This window comes from Cucurbita pepo, chromosome 5 (assembly GCF_057944985.1).
Source record: "Cucurbita pepo subsp. pepo isolate OVF chromosome 5, ASM5794498v1, whole genome shotgun sequence".
Taxonomy (NCBI): Eukaryota; Viridiplantae; Streptophyta; class Magnoliopsida; order Cucurbitales; family Cucurbitaceae; genus Cucurbita; species Cucurbita pepo.
The window spans coordinates 14,423,045-14,450,052 of NC_141802.1; the positions used below are offsets into that span (position 1 = coordinate 14,423,045).

At 36.6% G+C, this 27,008-nt stretch overlaps 5 protein-coding genes and 2 non-coding genes across 9 annotated transcripts; 3 read left to right on the forward strand and 4 right to left on the reverse strand.

Annotated features, from left to right (window-relative positions):
- Nucleotides 1-594: 594 nt before the first annotated feature.
- Nucleotides 595-7,462, reverse strand: LOC111794395 (ubiquitin-activating enzyme E1 1-like). 2 transcript variants are annotated; one of them, XM_023676373.2, is made up of 7 exons: nt 7,309-7,462; nt 6,714-7,096; nt 5,848-6,065; nt 3,283-4,077; nt 2,121-2,989; nt 1,586-2,018; nt 595-1,460 (listed from the first exon to the last, which is right to left on the reverse strand). In XM_023676373.2, the coding sequence occupies exons 2-7, from the start codon at nt 7,081-7,083 to the stop codon at nt 867-869; spliced, it is 3,279 nt and encodes a 1,092-aa protein (XP_023532141.2). In that variant the 5' UTR covers nt 7,084-7,096; nt 7,309-7,462; the 3' UTR covers nt 595-866. The 2 variants fall into 2 exon arrangements, with proteins under 2 accessions (XP_023532141.2, XP_023532143.2); XM_023676375.2 differs by having other exon boundaries at nt 6,714-7,099; nt 7,309-7,460.
- Nucleotides 7,463-8,890: 1,428 nt separating this feature from the next.
- LOC111794421 (uncharacterized) lies at nt 8,891-12,036 on the reverse strand. Its single transcript, XM_023676428.2, has 3 exons — nt 11,454-12,036; nt 10,108-11,194; nt 8,891-9,521 (listed from the first exon to the last, which is right to left on the reverse strand). The coding sequence occupies exons 1-3, from the start codon at nt 11,828-11,830 to the stop codon at nt 9,228-9,230; spliced, it is 1,758 nt and encodes a 585-aa protein (XP_023532196.2). The 5' UTR covers nt 11,831-12,036; the 3' UTR covers nt 8,891-9,227.
- A 1,285-nt stretch (nt 12,037-13,321) lies between these two features.
- UGT87A2 (UDP-Glycosyltransferase superfamily protein) lies at nt 13,322-15,104 on the reverse strand. The gene is made up of 2 exons (XM_023676466.2): nt 14,453-15,104; nt 13,322-14,376 (listed from the first exon to the last, which is right to left on the reverse strand). Exons 1-2 carry the CDS (start codon nt 14,943-14,945, stop codon nt 13,487-13,489), a joined length of 1,383 nt encoding a protein of 460 aa, XP_023532234.2. The 5' UTR covers nt 14,946-15,104; the 3' UTR covers nt 13,322-13,486.
- A 2,698-nt stretch (nt 15,105-17,802) lies between these two features.
- On the reverse strand, nt 17,803-18,434 carry LOC111795069 (LOB domain-containing protein 12-like). The gene has a single exon (XM_023677307.2). It carries the CDS (start codon nt 18,391-18,393, stop codon nt 17,914-17,916), a length of 480 nt encoding a protein of 159 aa, XP_023533075.1. The 5' UTR covers nt 18,394-18,434; the 3' UTR covers nt 17,803-17,913.
- A 3,067-nt stretch (nt 18,435-21,501) lies between these two features.
- Nucleotides 21,502-25,151, forward strand: LOC111794462 (uncharacterized). Of its 2 annotated transcripts, none has more exons than XM_023676493.2 (2): nt 21,502-22,683; nt 24,597-25,151. In XM_023676493.2, exons 1-2 carry the CDS (start codon nt 21,901-21,903, stop codon nt 24,804-24,806), a joined length of 993 nt encoding a protein of 330 aa, XP_023532261.1. In that variant the 5' UTR covers nt 21,502-21,900; the 3' UTR covers nt 24,807-25,151. The 2 variants fall into 2 exon arrangements, with proteins under 2 accessions (XP_023532261.1, XP_023532262.1); XM_023676494.2 differs by having other exon boundaries at nt 21,502-22,678; nt 24,597-24,828.
- Nucleotides 25,152-25,551: 400 nt separating this feature from the next.
- On the forward strand, nt 25,552-25,622 carry TRNAG-GCC (transfer RNA glycine (anticodon GCC)). The gene has a single exon. It is a non-coding gene; the product is annotated as a tRNA-Gly (tRNA).
- Nucleotides 25,623-25,707: 85 nt separating this feature from the next.
- TRNAG-GCC (transfer RNA glycine (anticodon GCC)) lies at nt 25,708-25,778 on the forward strand. The gene has a single exon. It is a non-coding gene; the product is annotated as a tRNA-Gly (tRNA).
- Nucleotides 25,779-27,008: the final 1,230 nt, after the last annotated feature.

A 27,008-nucleotide genomic window follows, 5' to 3' on the forward strand; every position in this document is an offset into this window, starting at 1 on the left:
TTCAATTTTCTTCTCCACATGCAAAACTAAAAAAAGAATAGCGTATATATAATATATTGTGATGTTCATTAGAAGTTGAACCCGAAATCTAAATAATGGTTTTTTTTGCCTTTTGAAACTCAAACTCACAAAAGAAGAGATTGTTGAATTGAATACTTTCTTACTATAAGATGTCTTTTTTCTTTCTCTTCAAAGTATTATCCTGTGAAGGTCATCATTCCTAGTCTTGGATTAGGTTGAGAACTATTACTATCTGAAACAGAAACTAAACTCACCACCATTGGAGACACAGATCTCAGTAGTTCATACCGCCAGCATTTCTGGTAGCAGCACTAAGAAATAAAGCACCCATTTTATGCATAATGACTAATTATGTTATATTTCTAAGTATTATATCATACAGTATAATTAAATCATTGATTGCATGCACAAATTTGTAACCAACTCCAGAAAAAAATAAAAGCAAACACATTTTTTATTTCCAAGAACATACTAAACCCCAAATTTTCATTAATTTAAACATCCAATACTCGATCGATAGATAGAAGGGAGGAAAAAGGGCAGAGGACAAGACGAGAAATAACAATGTTGAAATGTGTAGCGCGAAAAACTCTAAACTCATCTTCGTGAAAAAAGTCGAACATCTCGAAGCCAGTGTTGGTGGATATAGCTTCAACCAACCATACAATAAGGGTACATCATTCATATTGCACAATATCAACGTTTCTTCCACATTTATGTATGAATATGTGAACTGTGTGTTGGCCGTTTCATATTTGAATACTCTCGCAGCTCTAGACTTTTAAAGACTAAAAACAAGGTCTTACCAGGGACAGAAGAATGATCCAGTGATGAAGAGTACCTAACTAAAAGTAAACAGACACCAGTGGGATGTCAATATCATTATCCTCATCATCCTCGCATGCCACCACGACATCCAAATGTCGACGATACGGGGGCAGTTCCACCTTGGCAATGTCTCGAGCTAAATCAACTACCTTCTTGTCCATTCGATCTTTGTGTCGAGGAAACATGCTATTGTACAGGAGACAGCTACCACATGAGATGCTATAGGCGTTCAATCCCTTGTTCTTCAACCATTTAATGAGTTCTCTGAGAGTAGGGTTGTCTTTGATGATCCATCTGTCCCAAACAGTCCAGCTCATGTCACGGTGCTTAATGACCTTGGGTGGGACTGGCTCAGCCATGGAGAACAGAGGCAATGCAAGGTTGGCAAATGTGTTACGGTAGTCCTCCACCTTGTGGCCGCCATCTATAACTTTGTAGAGTTCAAGGCAGACAAGACCTGTGGCCATTGCAGTAGAGGTTGCAATGGCGGGGATGATCCTTCCGGCAATGAACTTGGCTTTCAACTTATCTACTTCAGGAATGCTGTAATTTCTTGCTCTCATGTTAGCCAGTCCAGCTATGAGGTCCATATGGTAATTTGTATCATCATCCTGCACGTCCAAACTCGCTAGTTGAATTTACATTATTGATTCTACTACGATTACTATAAACCTTTACAGTCAGTCATAAATACCACTCCACTTGTATTTTCTTTTCATTAAAAAAGAAGAAATACCTTCTCAAACTGGATCGGTTTCATCCTGAATCCCTCTGGTAGGTTCCTGCGAGTATCTTCCAATTTGTTTACCAGATCATGAATAACAGCAGCATCATCAACAGATGCTGCAGAGAGACTGGTAGCCTTCTCATCAGTCACAATCTTGGCATCTTTTTTGGGCATAAAGTCTGGTACTATAACCCTGTCGACTGCATCGGCCAATTTTCCGGGGTTCTTAACCCAGTCAGGAATTGAAATGGCATATGATTCTGCTCTTAGTATAGCAGCCGCCAAAACAAACTGAAGGTGACTTTGATCAGCAGTTGAAAACGGAAGTGGATGGGGAAATCTCTTTGGAGCCGACCAAAACGGGGCACCATTACTGGTTGCAGCATCCTCAGGAAACGTGTATATCAACTGCTTTACACGGTTTGCAAAATAATCTTCAAACCTGTCAAAATGAAATCATCACAACAGGAATTAATATATTGATCTGAAGCATAAAAAGGTTGGAACGGATATAGATGAAAGTTGAGATTATCAAGGAAAGTACTTCAATCGAGCCCATGTAATGCAGTCTTCAAATGTCTCGCATCTTTCTCTATCAAGACACTCAAGAACACGCTCCAAAGTATCCCTAGACTGAGCATCACCAGCATTCATCATCGAAGAAGCATACTCACTAGGATTAGATAGATAAGCATTCACATCAGAAGGAGTCTTCTCTAGTAAACCCTCAAACTCAGATCGAGCCCATGTCAAACAGTGATCGATATTGTGCGGAAATGAATGCACAGTGCACATGGGCGCTTGTTTTTCAGGTGGGTCTCTTGATGCCCCATAGTTTTCAGTCAGGTGAGGAATAACCATTTGAGTATTGCATTTAGCACCAAGAGTACCAGATTCTAAAAGTGGTTTCTGGAAGTATAAGCACCTTTGATCAACATATAGCCTTGCATTTACGTTGTCAAGTGCATTAACTATGACACTCAAATTCTCCCAAAAGCTATCATTAAAGACATTTTCAGTTTCAGGACTAACTCGATTCTGCAAAGCTTCAATATTAAGGTGCCGATTGATTGCAACAGCAGCAGAAGCAGCAACCGTGGATTTGTTCTGCCCAATGTTCCAGTCACGGAAAAGGAACTGCCTACTTAGGTTGCTTTTTTCAATAACATCATCATCAGTAATTGTTAGCTTCCCTTCGTTGCTACATGAAACTCCCATAAGTGCAAGATTCTTCAAAAACTCACAACCTAGAGCACCAGATCCGACCATAAAGACTTGGGCATTTTCCAGTTTCTTCTGTAGCTTAGACCCGAACACTGAAATCTGTGCATCATAACGGCTATTCAAGGGTCTAAATTCACTGTCGTCCAATGCCTCTGTGGGAAGTGACTCCACTGAGTCGAAATAGAAGAACTGCATTTTTTAAAGAAAATAACATAAGGATGCAAGAAATAGTAATCAAATGACAATCCCACTATCCCAGCATGAGGGAAAGTTAAAACAAGATATATTGCAATAACTTCACTGGTCTCATTAAATTATGATCTAATTCATGTATGCAAAGAGAAGCAAACTTGTATGAATAACTTTTCATGGGGGCTGTCAAGACATTTAAGAAACTTCTTGAATGAAAAGGCGCCAAGCATTTAAACACGAAGGTCATTAGGCATATTTAATTCAGCCTCAAACATGACTAGTCTACTAACCTGGACGAGTGGATGAAACTTTCCAGAACATGCTTTGAGAACCTCTTGAGCTACAATACCACCAAACATGGCTGCCATGGGATTCAGTACTGCCTTCGCACCAAATGCAAAATGTCTCAAAAGCTTAGGATTAATATCTTCAACTCTCCCATCTCCTAGACTCTCGTTCATGTTACTGGCAACAGAGATTAGCTTCTGAGCATCGTCCTCAGAACCAGCAACTGGAAAGCGACCCAACTCAGTCACAAATTTATCTAATGCCAAGAACGCCAGGTGTATGAGAGGAGGACGGTCGAATTTGGAGAAATCACTCAGAAGGAAATCACCAGGATCGTTGATTGCTTCTCTTAATGGCTTGAAGTTCAACACCTTGGGCTGCTTCACCTGTGTGACAATGCCACCTTTTTCATAGATATCAAAGTTCGTAGTATCTTCATCAAGAGTAAACGAATAGGCCCTGCAATTTTTAATCCTCCTTGGCTTCCCATCATTCAGTTCAGTCATACCATGAACTTCAGAAAACACCACAAGATCTCCATCCTGAAACTCAAGCCTCTCATCATCAACACAGGAAACAAGTGCAGGATTGTCATTGCTAATGGACGCAATTATGCCAGTGTGTGGGTCCTCTCCATACACATCATAAACAGTGAACTCCGGGCCAAAGTCACAAAACACTGATCCAAATAGCCCTCTGACTTCAGACTTGATAAATGAAATAGGAGGCTGGTGGTTATGACAGAAGTCATTGAACTCCATAGCCTTGTCAAGGCCAGTATCAGTAAAGACAACAGCCTGCATCCACAGAACTTGGAAGGTTACATAATGTGCATGGGACTCGTATACATGAGAAAAATAAGCACACATAACTGATGTTAAAGATGTACACCCCTGCAACAGAAATCAGCTATGTTCTTCTTCTTCTTCTTCTTCTTTTTTTTTTTTTTTTTTTTTTTTTTTTTTTTTTTTTTTGACAGAAGGAAATTGACACTGAGAGGTAGAATGATAGTATTGCTAGAATTTGTCGTTTGTCGGGTTAGCTTGTTCTTTTCCAAGAAATTACTAGATTGATTTCTTAGTGAAACATCCATTACACTGATAATCTCCACAAATAGGGGAATTAAGTTTTTGAGTGGAAACTTTATGGATGAATAAAAAAAAGTAAACAAGTAATCTCAATATCTAGATGCTGGGTTGCATCACCATGCTATGAATTACTCCTCAAGCACACCACCTTCACTAAGCAGGAAATTTCCAAGGTCATAGGAGGGAAATAGCAAGGCTACGACGGAGCCCACCGTTTCCCTTTTGAATTCTCTTTAAGAAGTCTTGAAACCATCTCAAGCAGGATATTATGGAAATGTTGCAGCTCTTTCAAAAAGGAATAGTCAATACTATTACTAAAGAAACTTTTCTAGCTCACTTACCAAATAAAGACTACATACGTAGCTTAACCATGAGCCTCAACAAAATCTTGCCAAAAGATCCTTCATAAAAAGTCAAGACCATCTTCCAACTACCATTTAGGATATTCCTCTAGCTCAAAAGCGCCCCCAAGTCATCTATTACTAATAAGAAGGTTGTCGCATTTCTAAAATAGTGGAACTGTAATAATGAGGACTTTTTTTTCCTTACTTTTGCAAGAACTTCAATATTTAGAGGTGGAGAGACTAAACGTTAAGGCAACATACCAAGGTGTTTTTTCAACTACTAGCTAAGGTTCAGGCAATGGCCTCAAGATGCATCTGATTATATTATGTGCAAAATTATCAAATATGGCCTCTTTACAGAAGACTTGCCAATAGACTTTCTAACAGCACTATGGGAAACACAACTCCCTAAAAGAGTTAAAAGTAGTCCATTAGAGTTTGCTAATCCAAGCTTCAACACTTGTGACAAAATACATCCTAAATGCAGATTCCGACCAAATTGGGGTAGCATAGCAAGAAAACACAAGGCTCTTCAGAAGCATTGTTTTTCTGCTCTGAAAAGTTTGGTGGAAACTCTAAAATCAAAATTGAATTTCGAACTCAACAGCCAGTTCAGGAGTTGGGAAAAGTATCAATCACCATTTCAAATGGCAGATGATCTGCCATGAATCTTGTGGCCAATAGGCTTATATATAAAATGCTCTACCATGGTTAAAACATACAAATAATACCTGAGATAAGAATCTAAGACACAAGCACACAATTATAAACAGATAAAATGAGTAGACAAGTCGATCTTCAAATAGGAAGTCTGCAAAAATAAGCAACAGAGTCACAAATACTTGTGGAATGCTCAAATTAGATTGCCAAAATTTCTACAGTTCTTTTCAAAACTCCAGACAAAATAATAGAGAAATATAAATACTTCATTTAGAGCTCTTTAGTCTCTGCCACAAGACTGAAAACAAATGGTACGAGTTAGGCTTCCAATTCCAATGGATACAATTTTTGGAAACACATCCTTTGTCAGTTTGTAAGGTAAGTTTTCGAATTATCAGATGTAGTTCCATATCATCATATCAGTCTGTGCACTACTTAAAGAACTGAATAGAAAATATGCATAAAGTTGGTATACCTCGAATTTGGAAAGCTGTTCTTTCACTAATTTAGTTGTCAAGGTATGGACAATGACAGAATTGTTGAGATCTTGCAACTTCTGAGCAGAGGCAAGCGCTCTGTTTTTACCAATATCACTCTCTGAGAACACAAAATTACTAGACAAATCCCATAACTCCACTACACCTTCGTCATGCAAGGTCACAGACTTCACCCCAGCAAGAATAACATTCTTTGCTGCAGAAGAGGGGCAATAAAATAAGATATAGTAAAACTGAAAACTTAAACCAAACACAGATAACCAAAAGCAGGTAATAATGCATAGGGAAAATTCCCTCACATACGAAATCCAAAAAAGATGACAAGTTTGGGAAACAAAACTAAAACACACCATCAGCTCTAATCTAAAATTATCTAATATCTACCACTGCCCAAAGCATCGTTATATAGATATTGTCGGATGTATCTTCAATGCACCATAGGAGCAAGATAAAAAGCTGTGCATATGTCTGTATACATGAATAAAATGTGTTCATACTAGGAATATGCATGTGTGTTTACAGAAAGAGAAAGTTAGAAGAGAAGACATCCGCCAAGTAACAAGCTAGTTAAAGATCAGTAATCATCTAATCAAATCAACTGTCCACGCTCTAACCCTATAATAAAAGGAACAAAGAATCCGCTTCAAGGTAAAAGGGGTAATATATGAACATGTATTCAGAATCAGGAAGCCATGAAATGAAGAAGGTCAATCGTCAGATGCTCGCAAGTTAACAGGAAACAAAAAAAGCACCGGCAGCAGAGAGGAAGCATCCATTGGGCATTGATGTTAAACAGGAAAATAAGCAGAAAGTAGCAAAACTGGTGGTTTTGGTCAGTAATTACCAATCTCAGCGCCAAGACCCTGCATTCCAGAAATGAGGACATTGGACGCAAAAAGCTTCCGCATGGTCTCGCGACCATACACGGCAAGCTGTCGGCTGTGCAGATCCTCATCAATATCCTGCGGGTTCAAATTACCCGATGCCATGATCAAGGATGCACCGTCGTTCACGATGTTGTTAGCGGTGGGAACAGCAGCAGCTACGTTGGTATTAGAGTTCACGTTGGAGTCGACGTTACAGTTGTCGATCCGGTGCTTCTTGATCAGAGACACCCCGGCGTTCTGAACGCTGTTGCTGATGTTGCTGCTGCTGTTATCAATTTGTTGTTCTAAAACCGCACCTTCTTCACCAGCTCTCTTCCTGGGAAGCATAAAGTGCAGTAGGCTGCTGAAAACCCCAGAAGACCTCAACATCATCAACAAAACAACGAATAAAACAAAGCCAATAAACAATTCATCAAGAAACCAAGCATTAACAACCATAAACCCTAGCCAGATTAGGAGCGTAAACGAAGACGAATGGAGTGGGGAGACATTTGGAATCGAAACAAAGAAGAAGAGAGATAAATTAAGAGGAAAAAGGAAGAAGAAACGTACCGATTAGGAGCGTAACAAAGAGGAAGGAAGGAAGGAAGGAATCTGGAGAGGGTGAGTGGAAGCTCAGAATTGAGGATGAATGGAGAGGTTTCTTTGAAGATGAATGGAAATGGAAGGTGAAAACAAGGGCTGATAAATGGAAGGGAAGGAAGCGGAAGAAGGGCAGAATTGACTTTTTGCACTCACACAATTTTTGGGTACGCCAAAATTAATTAATATTAAAATTGAAATTAAGGTAAAATTAATTACCTAATTTTATTTATTAAATTAATATATATATATATATATATATATATATTTTTTTTTTTTTTTTTTTTTTTAATTTGCGTTTTTTTTGTAATGTTTCAAAGAAAATAATTAGTGTTATTGACATTAATTTGTTTAATTAAGTTTTTAATAAAAAAAAAAACCGTTAAACAATGCAGCAATGTTATTGGATTTTAAAGCTTTAAAGTCACGTGGCATATTGTCAGGAAATTCTTATTTAACTTGTTTAGTACTTAAATTTTCAAATTTTTATTTTATCTAATAATATATTAAATTAAAAAAATTTAATTTAATGGCCGAACATAAACTTCATATATTATTTTTACAATTTAACGACTATTATATGTAATATTAAAAATTAATAGGTTTATAATAATTGTTCACGACATTTAATAATAACAAAATTGACAATAGTAATATAAACATGTCAATTTTTAAGATAATTCAAGCATAATTCAATAAAAATATATATATCAATAACTATTTAAATATGTGACGAGAAAAAAAAACATTTTAGGGAGCAGTGTTTTTGGAGGGTATGGTTCAAAACCTCGTATTTTAATATTTAAAGTACTAAACAAGTGAGTATTTCATAATTAATTAAGATACAAAATCAAAAGTTTTTCTAATTATGCATTAGCGTATTAGATAAGCATGATTAAACCATAAATTATAATCGAACTATTAAAATAAATAATTAACTCTAACTACAGCTGAATGCGTGTTAGACAGGCCATCTGCCATCTGGGAGAATTTGCAATAATTACCAATAAACTATAAAAAGCTTTTTATTTATTTATTATTATTATTTACAATAAACATTATTTCAGCTCATGACTCATTATACGAATCCAAATAATACTTTTTCTTGGAGAGCAAGCAGGCCAGATTCTTACTTTTATTATTTATTTATTTTTTTTCTAATTGGAACAGATCAGAGAGGAAGCCAAACGATTATTCTCTTTCGTAAGTTTGTTCATCAAGTCATTTAATGTTTCCATAATGTTGTGCTATAAACAATTACTACTTATGTTTTGGCATAGTGTATATAATTCAATGCAGCTAAAAGTTCCCACTAAGGCCTTGTAGGTAATAATTTGACCCCTGGAGATATCATGTCCACTAAGGCAAAATGTTCCCACTAACCCAACCAATAAATCAATCCTAACTTTCTCCTCTCAACTGTTCTTCCTCATCAATTTATTTCTCCAAAAGAGACTGCAAATTATTCAGTAAAGTTTGCTATGATTCTTCATAACAGTAGAACATGTCGAGGGGGGGGAAAACACAGATAACAAATTTACAAACGTCCGTGTAATTGTACAGAAAAAAGTAAATTAGAAATGCATGAATCAAGGCTAGATTGATTATGTGTTCTCTCATAAGATACCTTATAATATAAACTAACATAAAGTTAAGATCTAGACTAATCCTAGAGTTCAGACTCGAAAGAAGATTGGTATTTCTTTTGTTTTCCTTTGAAAATCATTGTATACATTATGAGAAGTAATTGGATTAACATTTTCAAAACATGAACTTCTCATATCTAGATTGAACGCAGAGCATATCTTCTACATGAAAAAGGAACACTTTACAATAACCTTATAAGAGTAGACTTTGAATCCATTTAGATTAAGAGGAATATACTTACTTTATCTATGCTTGTTATTGTTGGAGTCCAGCAGCACTGATAAAATTTCAGAGAACTGGGGGCGCTTTGATGGGCAATTGTTCCAGCATCTGATCATTAGAGATTTCAGGGTGGGAGGGCAGTCCTTTGGAACATCAGGTCTAAGACCACAAGCAGCTATACCAACTGCTGCCTGCACTGGCGAATATGCACCATATGCTGCCTCGCCCGTCACCATCTCCCATATTACCATTCCAAAGCTGTATACATTACTCATCCATGTCTCGTTAACGCTCTCCGGGTCGCCTGCAATAATCTTTTGCCAAACCAGATAGAGCCAACAAACACAAATTAGTAACACCCTAAGCAATCAAATTGAGAAGTACATAAATAGGCTGTGACAAGTAAAGGATAGTAGTAGGATGAGATCTACAGGAATTTCAAATTCCCTGAAAGAAAGGGCAGATTTCCCTCTAAAGCAGCTTTAAGACGGCGGGATCCACAAAATGAAACAGTCAAGAAGAACGTGGCAACAATTCAATGTTGCGGCCAAACGGATGGATGCAGTGAAATCTAAACCTAATGGTCTAATGAATATGAAAGCACCTAGACAAATATTAACACAAGCCTGATGAGTGTAAAGCATCTTCGATCATGACTGTATGCCATACACACTAGACCATCATAGAGGAAGTGACATAAAGTCTCTTTAATTGAAAAGGGCTCATCCCATGCGGTTTAATGCAATGAATCCAAACACTACTTACATCACAAAAAAGCGAGAAGATGTTGCATTGTTCAGCTACAAGCAGATAGATATCTATAGGGTTCTTTCAATGCATACTGTAATTGAAACTTGCTTTAGATAATACCAAGTGTAATCAAAGTTATAGTGAACAGACCTCGGGAGCTAGCCACCGATACCCATCAGTCTCGTACTCCATTGCCTCGCCCAAGTTTTTGCATGCAATGAGTATGCCCATGTCACCCAAACAAGCATTGCCGTTCTTGTCTATCAAGATTCTCTGTGTGTTAAGATCTCGATAAGCAATACCATGGTCATTCATGAATTTCATCCCTTCTGCAACATCAATAGCAATCCTGGTTATTTCTTTCGTTTGAAGCCTTTTGTTTTTCAACATTAATTCATGGACTGATCCACCCTCCATTAATTTGGTTACCACACACAAGCCATGATTTTCATCAATACAAACACCATAGAACATCAAAATGTTCTTGTGCCCACATGTCATCAGCTCCAACAAGTCTTTCCGGAGCTCAAACTTGTAAGAAACTCCCTTTTCACACCCTTTAATCTTCTCTATACATACTCTTTTGCCCTTGTAGACTCCCTTGAACGAGTTGGGTCCAATCTGATCACTGAACTCGAGATTCTCAGAGCTCAGCAGCCATTTACCCAGCTCATGTCCACCAGATTGGACCGTTTGCCATTCATCGACAGATACAGCAAAAGATGAAGTAGATAAGGGCATTTCTATCTGTAAATTTTCATTCGAATTCAATCTCTCAAAACCACTTCTGCAATTTTGTTCAATAGCATCCTCCTCGATTTCTCTCAGATCCTTCCCCCGAGTGTTACCATCCTGGCCTCCACAAAATCCAAATGGAAGTTTCACAGTGTTGGTTTTTGGCTTCTTAATAGCCAATTTTAGAGCATTTTCAACTTTGGGTTTGAAGAGCTCATCTTGGGCATCTAGGTTAGCAAAAAGAATGACTCCAAGAGTAAATTTTTTCTTCTCAAAGATCTGTATCTTCTCGCAGCGAATGTCAGAGCCCTCCAACGCTCCAGACATCGCCGACCATGAAATTGAAGAGTTGCAAGCAAATGTGAGCTTCATTGTAGGCTTCTGAACCTCATTATATGTCACTTCTTGAAAAAAAATAGCAGGGTGCTCATAAACAGATGCCTGTTCTATCAATTTTATGTGGAGAAAGACATCTTTCATGTCAAACCCCGCCTGAGCATAACTGTTCATACCAGCAAAACAACAAAAAGAAGAAAACACAGCAATCAGAAAAGGGAAACAAACCTAGTTGAAATCTTCAACTATAAGATAATTAGCAAACAATGACTAAATAGATATCTGATCGATTTTTCATTACAACACTAAGTAACTAGACTAGCTCCAATCGTTCACGATTACACATTTCATTCTTTTTCAATCCATCTCTCCAGTTTACACAACTTTCAACACACAAACAACACATTGCTAATCAGAGTACAAACCTGAGGGGCAACGAATCATAATGCTTGCGAATACTGGAGACGAGCTTTTCCGGCAACTGACTCCCAGGATAAAGCAGAGTAAGATTCCGTACAACACTCCCCCAAACCTCCTTCTTAGACCCCTCGGTTCTCGAAGGCGAAGGATCGCGAACAGAGTCCAGATTCAACGAGTTTTTAATCGACGCCACCGCCTCCGACACATTCCGACTAAATCTCTGCAACCGTTTCTGCATCGCCGACGACTCCTTCACTCCAACACCAAAAGAACTCTCTGCCTTGGAGCCTTCCGATCTATCCTGAGTCCTCATCAGCACCTGCTCCACCACATCCTCATCAGTACTAGCCCTACTCGACCAGCACTCCAATGCCGTCGCCATTGCTCCGCCGTACCACAGTCCGACCACTACAACTACATGGAGAACCAGAAATCGGCGAAGAAACTCCGGCAAGGAGGATCGTAACAGAGAAAAGAGTCGGTTATAGGGCAGGTTCGTGAATCGACGGGTCTTTGATTTGAAATTTGGAGCGTGAAAAATGGGTAAAAGGGAAGAGCAGATTGCATTAGATTGTTTGTCCAGTCTTTGAGGGTAGTTTTTGTTATGGGCGGTACAGCATTAAATATGTCAGGGTAGTTGTTGGGTGTGGATGAGGTCCATGCAAGACTATGGTGCACCTCCAATCTGATGTGACGGCTGGGCGGATTATCATGATGTGACGGTAGCCACGTGGGACCTTTAGCAATTTATTGTGTTTGCCTGTGTCATAGTTACTCAATTTTCTCCACGTGGCGCTCTTTCAGTGGATCAGGTAATATTAAGCCAATATTTTGAAGGAACAAAAAAAAAACCTAAAATATCAAATATTTAAATTGCTCAAAAAGAAAATTATAATAATTGTTAAATTAAACATTTTAATTATCTATTTAAAAAAAAAGTTTATATTATTCCAATAATATGAATTATCGGTAATTTATACATCAACTAAAAAAAAAATTAAAAATTTTATTTATTGAACTAAAAAAGAGGAAACTTTCCAGGTTATTTGTAAAATTAAAGGGTGAATATTCTAAAATAAAAATAAAAATCCTGAGATTTAAAAAGTAAAAATTAAAATTAATTGGGAGGACCATGTGGGGCACGTGGTGTCTGGAACATGGCCCACAATTTTCGTATCATGTTATGCCAAGCGTTAAATCACGGCCGTTGGTTGGGGAGTGGGGCCCAATTCTTATAAGTTCAATCACGTGTTTCTTCGTGTTTAAGATCACAATGCATCTAACGGCAGAGAACCGATGGGCCCACACCTTACTTAATAAAATAATAAATTAATGAATAAAATACCCAGACGCAAAAATAAGTGTCTGATTTTTTGTGAATTTATTGGTTCCTGAAGCGTCACGACACAGACACAATATTTCAAAATAATAATAATAATAATAATCTAAAAATAGGCGGAATAAGAATTTTGGTTATTATTATTATTTAAAAGATCGTACTCTTTGATGAATTCTTATTTATTTCCTATTTTATTTTATTATATATATATATATATATATATATATATATATATATATATTACTTATGATATAATAACAGGATTTTTTTATTTTAAATATGAACACAATTTTTTTATATTGCAAATTTAATCCTATAATTTCAAAAAAAAATTAAAATTTAATTGGAAGGCGTAGTATATAGCAAATGCTTTCAAGAGTTGAAAATAAGTAGAAATAGGTCAACTTTTCAAATTGCTGCTGAATCTATGGGCCGGCAAGAGACAACCTGTCAAACTGAAATATCTTAATAACTTAAGTAAAAGAAAGTAAAAGCGATTCCCGTAGCAACGAAGCGAAATGATGCTCGGACAAGTAAAAATAATAGGGTTGAAATGTAAATTTATTCAAATTATAGGGACCGTTTTGCAATTTAACCAGTTTAACCCAAATTAGGTGGTAATTTGAAGTAATATTAGTTTAAATTATTTTAGTAGACGAAATTAATATTTTTAAACCCTAAACCCAAACAGTTCAAAAATCACAATTCCCTCGCTATTCCACAAATATCCCTAAGGAATGCATCAATGTTGGAATCAGAAGAACCACCACGCGCCACCGCTCGCCGGCAAGTGTCTCGGAGTTCGCTTACTCTTTTCCTCATCTCTCTCCCTTCAACATTATCCGGGTTCATAAATCTCTTCACAGTCTCTGCGATTTCCTCTCTCCCCACCAAATTCCGACCCCCAACCGCTTGAAATCGGACCCCAACTTTCCAATCCTCTACGATTTTCTTACTGTTCGGAATCTGATCCCAAAATATCGGCCAAGCAAGCATCGGAACGCCGGCGAAAACCCCTTCCAGAGTCGAATTCCAACCACCGTGAGTCCAGAACCCTCCGACGGCATTGTGGCATAGAACCTTTAATTGATCGCACCATTCAACCACCATCCCAGTTTCCCCATCCACATCTTTCAACCGGCCGTCGTCTCCACGCGCCACCCACAAGAACCGTACGCCGCTGTCTTTCACGCCGGCGATGATCTCCTCCATTTGAGCGCTCGAAACTGAAAGAAAACTCCCTTGCGAAATGTACAAAACAGATCCCTCTGTTTGAGAGTCCAGCCACCGGAGGTAGTTTTTCGGGTCGCCGCCGTTGTCTTTGACCGAAGTTTCAAGCTCGAAATACGGTGCACTGGGCCCGATTGTGTAGATTGGGATGGGAAATTTTGCTTTTAAAGCGTCGATTACAGAGGATTCAAGCTCGTAAACAGAGGTGGAGATCAGAAACTGGGAGTTGTCAACGGAACGAGCAGATTTCACGGCGGCTCCGACGACTTTGACGCCATTGCCGGAGAAGAAAGACGGCAAATCTGCAAGACGAATCTTCGACACTCCGGGGAAGTAATCGACAATCTGTTCTCCCCTTTCTTCAAAACAGAGAAGAAAATTTAAAACCCTAATCCAAAAATCCGATTCCCAAAACCCCAATTGATTTCACAGTACCTGAGAGTTCAGCAGGGAAATCCCCATTTTCCTGAAGGAGCTCAAAATGGTAAAGAATGGAGAAAACCGTTACCGACATGGGCCAGAGCGAAGCCACCGGAATACGGAGGTTATTCCCCAACTGTACCATCCAGGGGAGGAAGGCATCAGCAACGATGGCCGTCAGCGGTGGATGGAGGCGGGTGAGCAGAGTGTTAGTCGGAGCCTCCATATCGGAGTTAACAGATCGGATGAAACCGGGGAAGTCGTTAGCGCGGCCAAGCTCGTAAGGGATGACATTGGGGATGGTAACGAATCTAATGTTTTGGGGTTTGGGTTCGCCGGCGAGGAAGGTGAGCCACTCGTCGGTGACGATGAAGGAGATAAGAATGTTTGGGTTTTTAAGAGAGAGGATCTTGCAGAGGTTCATAAGGGCGTTGACATGGCCTCTGCCGGGGTACGGCACCGCCGCGAGATGGGTCTGTTTGGTTGTTGCGGAACTGATCGGATCCATTTCTTTTCGGTGGTCGGAATGATTAATGGCGGCGAAGTGTCGGAGGGAATCAAAACGAGCAGCCACTCCGAGAATGTCTTGAAAGTCCCATCATGGTGGGGGCAACTTTATAGCATTTAGAGAGTGGTTTAGTTGGGTTGGGGGTGGAATAGACTAAATATTTAATATTTTCTTTTTAAAATACTTTTAAATATTTAAATTTGAGGATATTAAATTTTAAAATGCTTCATTAATACTTTTTTATTTTTTTTTTTTTTTTAAAGTTTAAAAATATTTTAACGTTAATATTATTAAATTACGAAAATTTTTGGTCCCATGTGAAATTTTTATTTATTTATTTAGTTACGGTGAGGAAGATATATTATATTTTATTTAATCCAATAAATAAATAAATGAATTTGTTTTTCTCTCAGCCGCCGTTGAAATATTAGATTCCACCTGTCATTTTCTTTTTCTCAGTCCACAATTTTTTTAAAAAGTCGTCAATATATTTTTCGAAAAATGTAATTTTATTAAATCTGGAACAAAAATTTGCACTTTTGACCACAAAAGATTTCATTATTATTTTTCAATTTCTAATAAAAATTTGAAATTCTGCCGGTCTAATAAAAAAATATATAATATTTTACTATATAAAATAATATTTTTATTTTTTTTTTAGTCTAATGAAAATATTCAAATTCAACGTGTTACCTCGTTTTTAATGAGATAATTGGTTAAGAATCAACCTTCCGAAATTGTAATGTAATTTCATGGTAACAACGAGAAGCACGACACCCATGAACAAAGCTATTGAAATAGCACGAGTCACAATGTTAAGAATGAGAAATAGAATTAGGATCCAAGGTGTGTTCTCATTGATATTCATATCCTTTAAATATGATAAAAGCAAGCAACTAATATCCACGTAAAAGAAATATAAACTAATTAAATATTGAGAATAAAATAAAATATACTCTAAATCAAATCATAAAGGAAAGAATATTAAGATATATTCTATAAATAATATATTCTTCAAATATTATATCGGAACACACCACTCTTACCGATGAATTCAAATTAACAGTAAATATTGTTGGATGATAAATGTCCCACATCGACTAATTTAGGGAATGATCATGGGTTTATAATCAATGAATACTCTCATATGTTGATCTCTACCTTAGATGCTTTTACATAAAATAAAGTTCTTTATATATTAAAAAATATTAAGAAAAAATAATTAAATTAATTTCACATGTAAACATTTTTTAATGTTTTTTTTTTCTATTTAAAAAAAAAAAAGTTAGTCGTTTCAGGTTAATTTTTTTTTATTAAAATTGATTAAATAGAATCAAAAAGACCAAAAAGAAAATATTTTTAATGAAAAATGTTTAGTTACACTTTTTTAAAGTAATTTTAATTGCCATTGCTTACACTAATCTAAAAGTCAAATGGTAATTAATATAGGTCAAATCACGTCTTGTCGTGTGACTAGAATCTCGATAAACATGTTCTTAAGCGTTAGTACGAAGTGTCACAATCGCATTCTTGGGCCAGTGGGACAGCTATTGTATGACTCTTATTTTAGCAAAACGAACAAGTCAACCGGGAGACATTCGAGTCACATTATAAGCTAAAAAGCGATTAGGCAACAATAATGACTTTGATAGCATATAACAACTCAATTCGAGTCACGTCATATCTCCCTATACTACATTTTAGAAAATTTTAGTATTGACAGGTGTAGACGTGATTTTGGTGAACGGTCATACACCCCCACATTGACACAACAGGGGGTTTGAGCCAGACATGTAGCCATGAATAACACGTCTTAGACATGTATGTTCGAGACATCCGTCATGCGACCACAAGAACACGATTGAACAAGTACGACTAGATTGAGTACTTCAAAGTGTACAAAACCGAGCATTACACGATTCGATTTGCAAGTAGCGTATTGAAGTAGCAAGAAAAAAGGAAAATAATAAAATAAGATGGTTAAATAAAAGCTGAAAATTATTAGTCGGTGATTGAATGAACACCAACCGAAGCTTCTGTCGTAGAATTACATGCCCTTCTTCCGTAGCCGACGCCCACTTTACCCCAAAAATTAGCTTTATAAACATATTTTTCATACTTTCTATTTTCTTTTTAGACCGAACCTTCTACGATACTCGACGTTCGAGGCTATGCAACGCCAACAATAACTCCATGCATAGATATCTTGACACCCAACCGTCCAACTTTAAAATGATAATTTATATCTTATCTATGGTATTAATTTGACTAAAATTATTGGAGGCGTTTAAAATTAATTTGAATTTATAAAGATTTTAATGGTTATTTTTGTTTAAAATTAAAAAGATATAAAAAAAAAATTACATATTCCCTAAACATTACTCTTCAATACGATACTGCTCGATCTTTTTCGGTTTGAATGTTAGCTATACGAGTTAGGTTTTGTTTGAAATTAATATTAGATAAAATGCTCAAAATCATTTATTAAAAATTTTTTTTTTTTGGTATTTTGAAATCATTCAAAAATTTGATTATGAAAGTCCCACATCTGCTAATTTATGGAACGATCATGTGTTTATAAGTGAGTAATACTAACTCCATTGATATGAAATACTTTGGAGAAGCCCAAAGCAAAATCACGAGAGCTCATATTCAAAGTATATATATATACGTACTTATGTGTGTGTATATATATGTATGAAGAAATTGTGATTAAAAAAATTATAGGTCAAAGAGAATTAAAAATAAGGTCGGCTTCTACACGCTACATCTCACATGCAACCATTGACTATTTTTCAGGCCAACTTTTTTCCAACCAGCAGGTTGAAGAACATGATTATTAAAATAATAATAATAATAATAAATATAAAAATGGCTAATTTGTATTTAATATATTTATAATAATTTTCTGATCATACATTTTCTTTTAAATTAATAATCATGAAGAAAAAAAAAAAAAAAAAAAGATTCAACTCCACAGAGAGCAATAATCTTCAACTTCCGGCGAACCATCCACGGAATTAAAAGAATCAGCATTTGATAGAAAAACAAGATTTTGATCATATTGGTTCATCTGGGTCATCGGAAAACTCGCCGGAGCCGCCTGTTGTTGCATCTGAAAGCTCAAAATCTCCGCCTGCGCCGCCGCCAGTTGCATTTCCAATCGGGACACTTGGTTTTGGAGGAATGTGATGGCTCCTACACATCCGTAAACCGGGTCTCGCATTCTAGCACTCGCTTCATATACCATACTGTTCACGGCATCGGGTCTTTGATCCAGCGGCAGCTCCTGCAACATTTTGCTGACGTTGCTGGCGCCGAAGATCTTATGAACAATGGCGAACTTGTAGGGGTCGTCGGGAGGGAAATAAGGGGCGAAAATGCAGTCCTTGGCGCACCGCCGCCGTAGCAATTTGCAGGAGGCGCATGGCGATGAACCAGCTCCCATTATTACACAATATTGCAAAGAAATTGGGAAATTTTGATGTCTTTTGGATTCAATACGATTTGAAAGAGGGGAATGAGAATTCATTGAATATATATAGAGAATTTTAGTGGCACCATGTGCTTATTTTTTTATTTAAGTGATTTAATTAATGTGAATTAAATTAGTATTTGAAAAGTAAACTTCCTTGCGTACACATTTGACGACTGAGAGATTGTTTCTAAACTCTTCTCACGTCAAATTTGTACTGTGTAGAAATTATTTGATAAGACTACTATTACAATCGTTTTACACATTTAATTGTAAAAACTATTTCGTAGGAGTAAACATATCTTGAATCTTGTATCGACGGGTTATTTAGATTGAGTCATATTGTGACGTTTTTTCGAATAATTTTATGCACGGGAGGAGGGTAATATGGTAATTTGGTAATATGGGGGTGTTGAAAGAAAATCAATGGGCATTTGGGCAAGTTTTGACTAGAGGGAGGTGGAAGCGTGTGAATGTGAAGGTTTCTTTTTTTTTTTTTTTTTTTTAATTAATAATAATAATAATTATTATTTTTTGGATTATGTTCTAAGTTCCACGTTCTTTTTATAATTGGAAATATGGAACGTCGTGTCCCGTATGCTAAGTGAATTTTACAGCGAAAAAGGAGATTTTAACAATTTTTCACCGCGTACAATTACCGTCTTCTATACAGGTAATTCTAATTTCTTAACCAATAAAATAAAATAAAATTGATGTTATTTTTTTTTTTATTAAAAATGTATTAAGTATATTTTTTTTAGCAGTCGAACAAGTCGAGAAGGTAAAATTAAAATTTGAAGCTGACCCAAATGCGAGGAACGTTTATGACATTGAATTGAGTGGAGTTTCGATTGAATATTTTTACCTCTAATTTTTTACCTCGTTAAAACTAAAGTTGAATTTTTTTTCCTTTTCCTTCCATTTTTAGGTGCCTTCGTATTAAGAAAAATCCTATTTCAATTATTTTTCGTATGAAAATAAACCTCTTTCCCTACGTTAAAATCTCTTATTCAATTATCAATGTTAGGCTAACCTAAATTACAAGATCAAGACGAGGCTTTTATTATAATAATAATTAATAATAATAATAATTATTATTATAAATAAAATTAAACTATATTTATTAATCAATTGCTATTTTTTAGTATTTCCAATTAAATAGATTTAGATTTTAAAATTTTAATAAACAAAAATGATAATCCAACGGTCAAATCAGAAAAATATGAGTATTTACTTATAAGGTCATAAATTACGTTACTTAATATTTTAAAATTTTCCTTAGAGAGAGGATCTTATCCTATAAATTTGGCCAAACACTCACCTGGAATTTTTTTAATAACCTACCAAATAATCTTTCCTCATCATTACGATCATCTTACTTTTTAAGTTTGCTCAAAATGCTTCGTGTCAATATGAGTTGTAATATAAGATCCCACAACGGTTGGAGAGAATAACGAAACATTTATGGTAAAGGTGTGAAATATCCCCTAGTGGAGGGCCTACTGACAGTGATAAGTAACGGGCTAAAATGGACGATATCTATTACTAGTAAATTTGTAATCTCTACTATTAATTTTTAGTTGATGGAAACTGACTACGTTCGGATCTCCTAAGACTAGGTTTGTGTCTTTTAAGATTACGTATTTGAATTGATAATAAATTTTACGAGAAATTTTACTGTTGTAAGAGTCAAAAATGGAAGGGGTGAACATGAAAAGAGGAATCAAAAGGTAGAATGTGAAATAAAGCAAGAGATGGGGAATTCATTGAACCCATGAGCTTGACTTATGAACACCTAGAAAAATGGGAAAGAAAAACATTGTGTTTGAAGGAATTGAGGTGCAAAAAGAGCATTGAAATCAAGATAATCCATATAAATGAGTTTGTAGTAAGATTTTAATGTGATTTCCTGCTTGCTTCCACAACAACATTGAGTTCTAGGGACAAGAAAAACTTCGGCTATCGAGACGGTGCAGCTTTGAAAAACCTCTACGCGTCTAGAGAAGAGAAACGAACCCGAGAAAAAGGAAACGAGAATGTTTTAAGTACTATGAGATTATAGATACTCGTTTTGTTTATTTTTTGTCATGTCGACAATCCATTAGTATTAAAGACAAGCAAAGAACTGTGGTATGATCGTTGTACAGCTCAAGTCCATTGCTAGTAGATGTTGTCTTATTTGGGCTTTTTTCTTAAAGTTTTAAAATGCATTTGCTAGTGAGAGATTTCCATACCCTTAATGCTTCGTTCCTTTCCCCAACTAATGTGAGATCGCACAATCCACTTCTCTTCTGGGTTCAACGTCGTTGCTGGCAAACTGGCTGATGTCTGGCTCTGATGCCATTTGTAATAACCCAAACTCACCACTAGCAGATATTATTCTTTTTAGGCTTTCCTTTCCGTGCTTCCCCTCAAGGTTTTAAAACATGTTTACTAGGGAGAGGTTTCCACACCCTCGTAAATAATGATTTGTTCTCCTCTCCAACCAATGTGGGATCTCACAATCTACTTTTCTTCGGAGCTCAGCGTCCTCGTTGGCACACCGCCGGTGTCCACCCCTTCGGGACTCAGCGTCCTTGCTGGCACACCGCCCAGTGTTTGACTCTGATACCATTTGTAATAGCTCAAACTTACCACTAGCAGATATTGTTATCTTTGAGTTTTTAAAATATGTCTACTAGAGAAAAGTTTCCACACCCTTATAGAGAATACTTCGTTTCCCTCTCTAACCGAGATGGGATCTCACAATCAACCACTTTTCAAGATCCAGCATCCTCGCTGGCACTCGTTCCCCTCCCGAATCGACATGGGATGTCACAAATCTAATACAAGTAATTTAACCATTTCTTAGATTAGGCCCATTATAAGTTAATGGGCTTGAGCAGTTGGAGAATGGACGGACCTTGGGGCCCATTGTGCACTAATGGGCCTTGACAATTGAAAATAGACCGGAAGGCCCATTAACCATTGTGGGCCTTGCTTGATGGAGGCCTCATAGAAGTCCACATAACCAAACCGCCTTTTCCGCGTTCAATAAAATCTCCAATAAAGCACGTGGTTGCAGAATTTCTGAATCAGACGTATTATCAAATGCAGTAGTTTTATTTTTACACGACTCTGTTGAATTATACAAAGCCCTAATTCCTCGAACCCTAATGACTTGTAAAAGCTGCCATCCAAATTATCTACTGATTCTTCTTCGTTTTCTTCTTCTTCTTCGTTCGATCGGTTAAGCATTACCAGAAAGTCAATATCGCCGTCTCGTTTATCCACTTGGCCGTTTGGGTGAAGGATGCGCTTCAATTGATCTCCCATTTTGTTGGAAATGCTTTATGAACTGCATTCCTAGCTCATTGTTTTCTCGTTCGAAACTTGAAATTTCCTTATTTTTGTTGTAGTTTAGTCGATTTTCTTATCAGGGATTCGGTTTTTTTCAATTTTTTTTCTGCGAATTTCGAACTTGGGGGGGTTCGCATTTCAATGGCTACCGAGGCGACTGAAGCTACGACTAAGTTTCAGAGTCCGGGTTTTCGCCCGGTACCGTCGCCTCCGGATTTCCATCCCGAAATTATTGTCTCAACCCATGATGGTCTCCGGTTCTGGCAGTTCATGATTGCCGGTTCAGTCGCGGGGTCTGTGGAGCATATGGCTATGTTTCCGGTTGATACCGTCAAGACCCATATGCAAGCCCTTGGTTCTTGTCCGATTAAATCTGTTGGAGTTCGACAAGCCCTTCGGTCAATTTTGAAGTCAGAGGGACCTGCTGGTTTTTATCGGGGTATTGGTGCTATGGGCCTCGGAGCTGGTCCTGCACATGCTGTGTATTTTACAGTTTACGAGAATTGTAAAAGGGTTTTCTCTGGTGGGGATCCTAATAATTCAGTAGCCCACGCTGCTTCTGGTGTCTGTGCGACGGTGGTGAGTGATGCTGTCTTTACACCGATGGATATGGTTAAACAGAGGCTGCAGCTGAGTAATAGTCCTTACAAGGGAGTTTTGGATTGTGTCAAAAGGGTCCTAAGAGACGAGGGTTTTAAAGCATTTTACGCTTCATATAGAACTACAGTGTTAATGAATGCTCCATTTACTGCTGTGCATTTTGCAACTTATGAAGCTGCAAAGAGAGGTTTAATGGAGGTTTCGCCAGAGAGTGCTAATGATGAACAGTGGATTGCTCATGCGACAGCAGGAGCTGCTGCTGGAGCTTTAGCTGCACTTGTTACAACGCCGCTTGATGTGGTTAAGACTCAATTACAATGTCAGGTACCTCATTTAATAATTTGGCCATTGCATCTGCTGATTTTTCCCGGATTTTCCATTGCTTATTTGCAATATGATTTTAACCATAAGAGATAAACGTGCTTTTAGAGCTAGATTAAGGTCATATTTGGATATGCTTTTGTCATGCCTAAGCACTTGTTGTGCCAAGGTGCAAGTGATGGACTGGAAAGAATTAGTACTTAGCATCAAAAAGTTGTGTCGTTGAACATTGGTGTTTATAATTAGAAGCACTAAGGGCCAGTCTTGTTGGCTAAGGCTTGCTGTCTCTATGTAACACAGTAACACCTTCTCAGAGGTTGGATGTTCAAATTTTTGGGTGAGATTAATAAGTAAAACCTTTTGTGAGATCCCACATTGGTCGGGGAGGAGAATGAAATGCCCTTTATAAGGGTGTGGAAACCTCTCCTTAGCAGACATGTTTTAAAAACTTTGAGGGGAAGTCCGAAAGGGAAAGGCCAAAGAGGACAATATCTGCTAGCCGTGGGTTTGGGCCGTTACACCTTTGATGTCTCCAATGTTTGAGCCTCTTGGGGCAGACGTAGACTTTAAAAAAAGTGCTTGTTAATATTCTTGCTCTTATTTTAGAAGCACTACCAAAAAACATTCTTAAGGTGAGGATGATTATGTTCTTAGGAAAAGAACGGTCTTCTGAAAATAGTATCCCTCTTGCTCAATTAGGGGCGAAAATGTGGTAGTGCTGGACCAAGGAGATCATATTCAACCATGCAATAACCATATGGTGTCGGATGGAAATTACTTGTTAAACAGTCGAGGGAAATCTGCACCCGATTTTTCTTTCAAATGCTTTCTTTTTATTTACTATACTGTTTATTCTAGAAACTCTCCACGACAATCCGTTCATAACCCAACCTACAAACTCCGAAAGGACCAAAAAAATTATAGAAAACGATGTTATGAAAAAAGACTATAAAAGTTACTGTTGTACTTTGGTTGAGAAAATGGCGTTGAAGCTGAGGAGTGAAATTGAGGGTCAAGAATTGATTGTAGAGAACAAGAGAGAAAAATACATGCTGCTCTCTCGAACTCATTGCAACAATCTGACTGCTACCTGCAATCCCCGAAAGGGAAGAGGAAAAATTCAAGAAAAAAAAATCTAATGAAAAGAAGTATGAAAGTTTTAAGTTATATGTGCAAACATGGTTTGAGAGAATGGCGTTGAAGGTCCAGAGTGAAATTGGGAGTCTAGAATTGGTGGCAGAGTATTGGAGAGGAGACCATACCGTGCCATTTTTTATTTCTTTTAGCACAGATCTCCTTTTCTTGCAATAATAGTTATCTGAATAACAGATTCTTCTGACTAGGATCATGGATGGATAGGGCAATCCATTTCCTAACGTCAAATCATCCTACCGGTCCGTATAATCTGTGAAGGTTTTCTGAACTAAAATTGAGTGTGTACTAAGTTTCCGTTTTCTAGTTGTAACAGCCCAAGTCCACTGCTTGCAGATATTGTCTTCTTTGGGCTTTCCCCTTTGGACTTCCCCTCAAATTTTTAAAATACCTCTGCTAGGGAGAGGTTTCACACTCTTGTAAGGAATGCTTTGTTCTCATCTTCAACCAATGTGGGATCTCATGCAAGTCATCTTTAAAACCAAAAAATAGTTGCGGTGAAAGCCTGTTCATAAGTTTTCTTCTCTAAAAGGAAGCCTATATTTACATGTTTTGCGAGCTAAACAACAATGCTACCTTCATGTGTTCAATTTATGGCAACCAACTTCTTCAGTAGTCCAATGTCTTAGGAGTTTGTTAATTTTGGAGGTGGTTCTTATCTTGTTATTTTGAGCTGTAAGATTGGTTGAAATGTGCTGGACATCATAGTTGGATGTTCGAGTTAAACGACAATCTAAACTTGATTCACATTTATGAATGCACAGGGTGTATGTGGATGCGATAGATTCAAAAGTGGGTCGATTGGGGACGTGATTCAAACGATACTGAAGAAGGATGGATATGGAGGGCTTATGAGGGGATGGGTTCCAAGGATGCTGTTCCATACGCCCGCTGCAGCCATTTGCTGGTCGACATACGAAGCAATAAAATCGTTCTTCCAAGACCTCAACAGCAGCAGTGACAATGTAACCTGAAAAGATAAGCAGCAGAGCAGAGTAGAGAGGAGAGGGGAACGAATACTTTTTTCTTTTTTTACATTGTCCCTTACAAAGAGCTTCTCTGTTTTGAGCTGCAGAGAGGCTTGCAGGAGAGGAGGGGAGTGTCTCAAAAGGCGAATGGGGGTAGCAGTTCTAGGCAAAGGATCTCCAGATTTGGTACAATTTGTATTCCACTCATTGGTGATGGTTCTAATAATGCCATATACAAAAGTTTTGATCCATTTCTTTCTTTGTTTTTTTGATGGTTGTTGTTCTGGCATTAAGACCCACCCTGTTTTGTTTGTTTACCATCATTTATATAAGATTCTGGGTTCATGATCATCATGCTTGAAACTAACCTGATGTTTGCATACGATCGAATGACTTCTCGAACATCGAGTTAGATTATGTTACAAACAATTATGGGAGAATTTTAGTTGCTGCTTAGGTTGTTTAGTAGTTTATAAATATTCACTTTCTTTCTCAATTTAATTGATTGATACTAACTTTTAGATTTAGTTTTAATAGTTTACAATAAGAAATTTTGACTCACAATTATTTTGTTACTCTTACTAAATAATTTAGATTAAGCTGAATTAGAGAAAATTCTAATGATTATCTTTATAATAAATTATAATTTAAATAACAATACGTAAATATTAGAAATAATAAATTTATTTTGGACCATATAACTAACCTATTTTATTTTAATATTGAATATCAAGCTTGCACCTAAACAGAAGCACCAGTGGTCTAGTGGTAGAATAGTACCCTGCCACGGTACAGACCCGGGTTCGATTCCCGGCTGGTGCAGATTACTTTTAAGCAGTGAGTTGGGTTCATCACATTCGTCCGATTTTCTGTTATTTTATGTTTGTTTATTGACTTTTAAACCAAAGCACCAGTGGTCTAGTGGTAGAATAGTACCCTGCCACGGTACAGACCCGGGTTCGATTCCCGGCTGGTGCAATCCTTTTTAATTTCTTTTGTTTTTTGTTTTTTTGTTTTTATTCCTCCTTGGGGTGTACTTAGCCATCCCTTTAAACCAAGCTAAAATTTCCCATCCACTCTGGTATTTTTATTTATTTATTTTTATTTTTGTTGGAATCGAGCAGAATTCAAACTTGGCATGATTGGGCTGATGAATTATTTGCTTTTAGACAACAACCGAGAGAGAAAGACATTGATGTGGAATGTTTGAATGTCGAGTCCATTAAGAAAAAGACAAAAAAACAAAATGATATCCTGTATAGTAAATGGGGTGTGCCCAAATATTGTATGGGATTGATGAAATAATGGTTGAAATTTGAAGATAGATTTGGGACATGCACCTTATGTATTGTATATCAAATCAATTATGCATTCCACCTTACACCATTTCTTGCAAAAATATTCACAAAATTATCATCATTAACATCTTTACAAAATGTACCTATCTCCATATTTGAAAACCACTTGCATGTCATTCATGGATCAAAAAAAAATTATAATATGCTATAGTTTATAAAATAATTTCTTTTAATCGGATCGAATTTCACGTCATTTTTTAAAACTTATTGAAAGTGGAGTGTGTCTTAATTTTAGAATCTCAAGAGATAAATGCAAATCTAAACCCTAGGACTAGAGATATCTACCGAGAGAGACAGTGACAAAGAAGACATCCTTATCTTTATTCCCGCAAAATTTTTCATTTATTTTTATGAAGATCATAACATAGAATTCCTTCTGAAATATGCAAGATTGCGTTTTTCATGTAGAATTTTTTTCCATTATTTTTATTTTTTAAAAATGACCGTTCTCGTTAAAAAAAAAAAAAAAAAAAAAACTTTTATAATGCATAATTTTCATTGAAAAAATATAAAAGAAAAAACAAATAAAAATATCCTAAAGTTTGTATGAACCTACTTTCTTAAAATATAATTTTCTACTTCTAATTTCACCTAATTTTAAATTAAATATTATAATTATTGTCTTTAAAAAATTATATGTTGTTTTTTTTACCCCAATTTCACAAATTTTAATTTTAATATTCAAAATAAAGCATAAATTTAAATAAAATGATGACCCATTTGTAAAAAAATCATGAAAAATGTAACGGTAAGATAAAAGAAAATATATAAAAAAAAAAAACTGATTTATAATAATTTGAAAGAGAAATATATATATTTTATATCAACAAAAAAAAAAAAGAAAAACAGA

What these genes read in the sequence shown, in the direction of transcription:
- LOC111794395 (XM_023676373.2), bottom strand. Translation starts at nt 7,083, where the DNA reads ATGCTTCCCAGGAAGAGAGCTGGTGAAGAAGGTGCGGTTTTAGAACAA. An exon ending in GGGTCTTGGCGCTGAGATTG is followed by an intron (nt 6,066 to 6,713) that starts GTAATTACTGAC and finishes CCTCTTCTGCAG; the next exon opens with CAAAGAATGTTATTCTTGCT. An exon ending in AGTTTCATCCACTCGTCCAG is followed by an intron (nt 2,990 to 3,282) that starts GTTAGTAGACTA and finishes TAAAAAATGCAG; the next exon opens with TTCTTCTATTTCGACTCAGT.
- LOC111794421 (XM_023676428.2), bottom strand. Translation starts at nt 11,830, where the DNA reads ATGGCGACGGCATTGGAGTGCTGGTCGAGTAGGGCTAGTACTGATGAG. An exon ending in TATGATTCGTTGCCCCTCAG is followed by an intron (nt 11,195 to 11,453) that starts GTTTGTACTCTG and finishes TGGTATGAACAG; the next exon opens with TTATGCTCAGGCGGGGTTTG. An exon ending in ATCGGTGGCTAGCTCCCGAG is followed by an intron (nt 9,522 to 10,107) that starts GTCTGTTCACTA and finishes GTTTGGCAAAAG; the next exon opens with ATTATTGCAGGCGACCCGGA.
- UGT87A2 (XM_023676466.2), bottom strand. Translation starts at nt 14,945, where the DNA reads ATGGATCCGATCAGTTCCGCAACAACCAAACAGACCCATCTCGCGGCG. An exon ending in TTTCCCTGCTGAACTCTCAG is followed by an intron (nt 14,377 to 14,452) that starts GTACTGTGAAAT and finishes TCTGTTTTGAAG; the next exon opens with AAAGGGGAGAACAGATTGTC.
- LOC111795069 (XM_023677307.2), bottom strand. Translation starts at nt 18,393, where the DNA reads ATGGGAGCTGGTTCATCGCCATGCGCCTCCTGCAAATTGCTACGGCGG.
- LOC111794462 (XM_023676493.2), top strand. Translation starts at nt 21,901, where the DNA reads ATGGCTACCGAGGCGACTGAAGCTACGACTAAGTTTCAGAGTCCGGGT. An exon ending in AGACTCAATTACAATGTCAG is followed by an intron (nt 22,684 to 24,596) that starts GTACCTCATTTA and finishes ATGAATGCACAG; the next exon opens with GGTGTATGTGGATGCGATAG.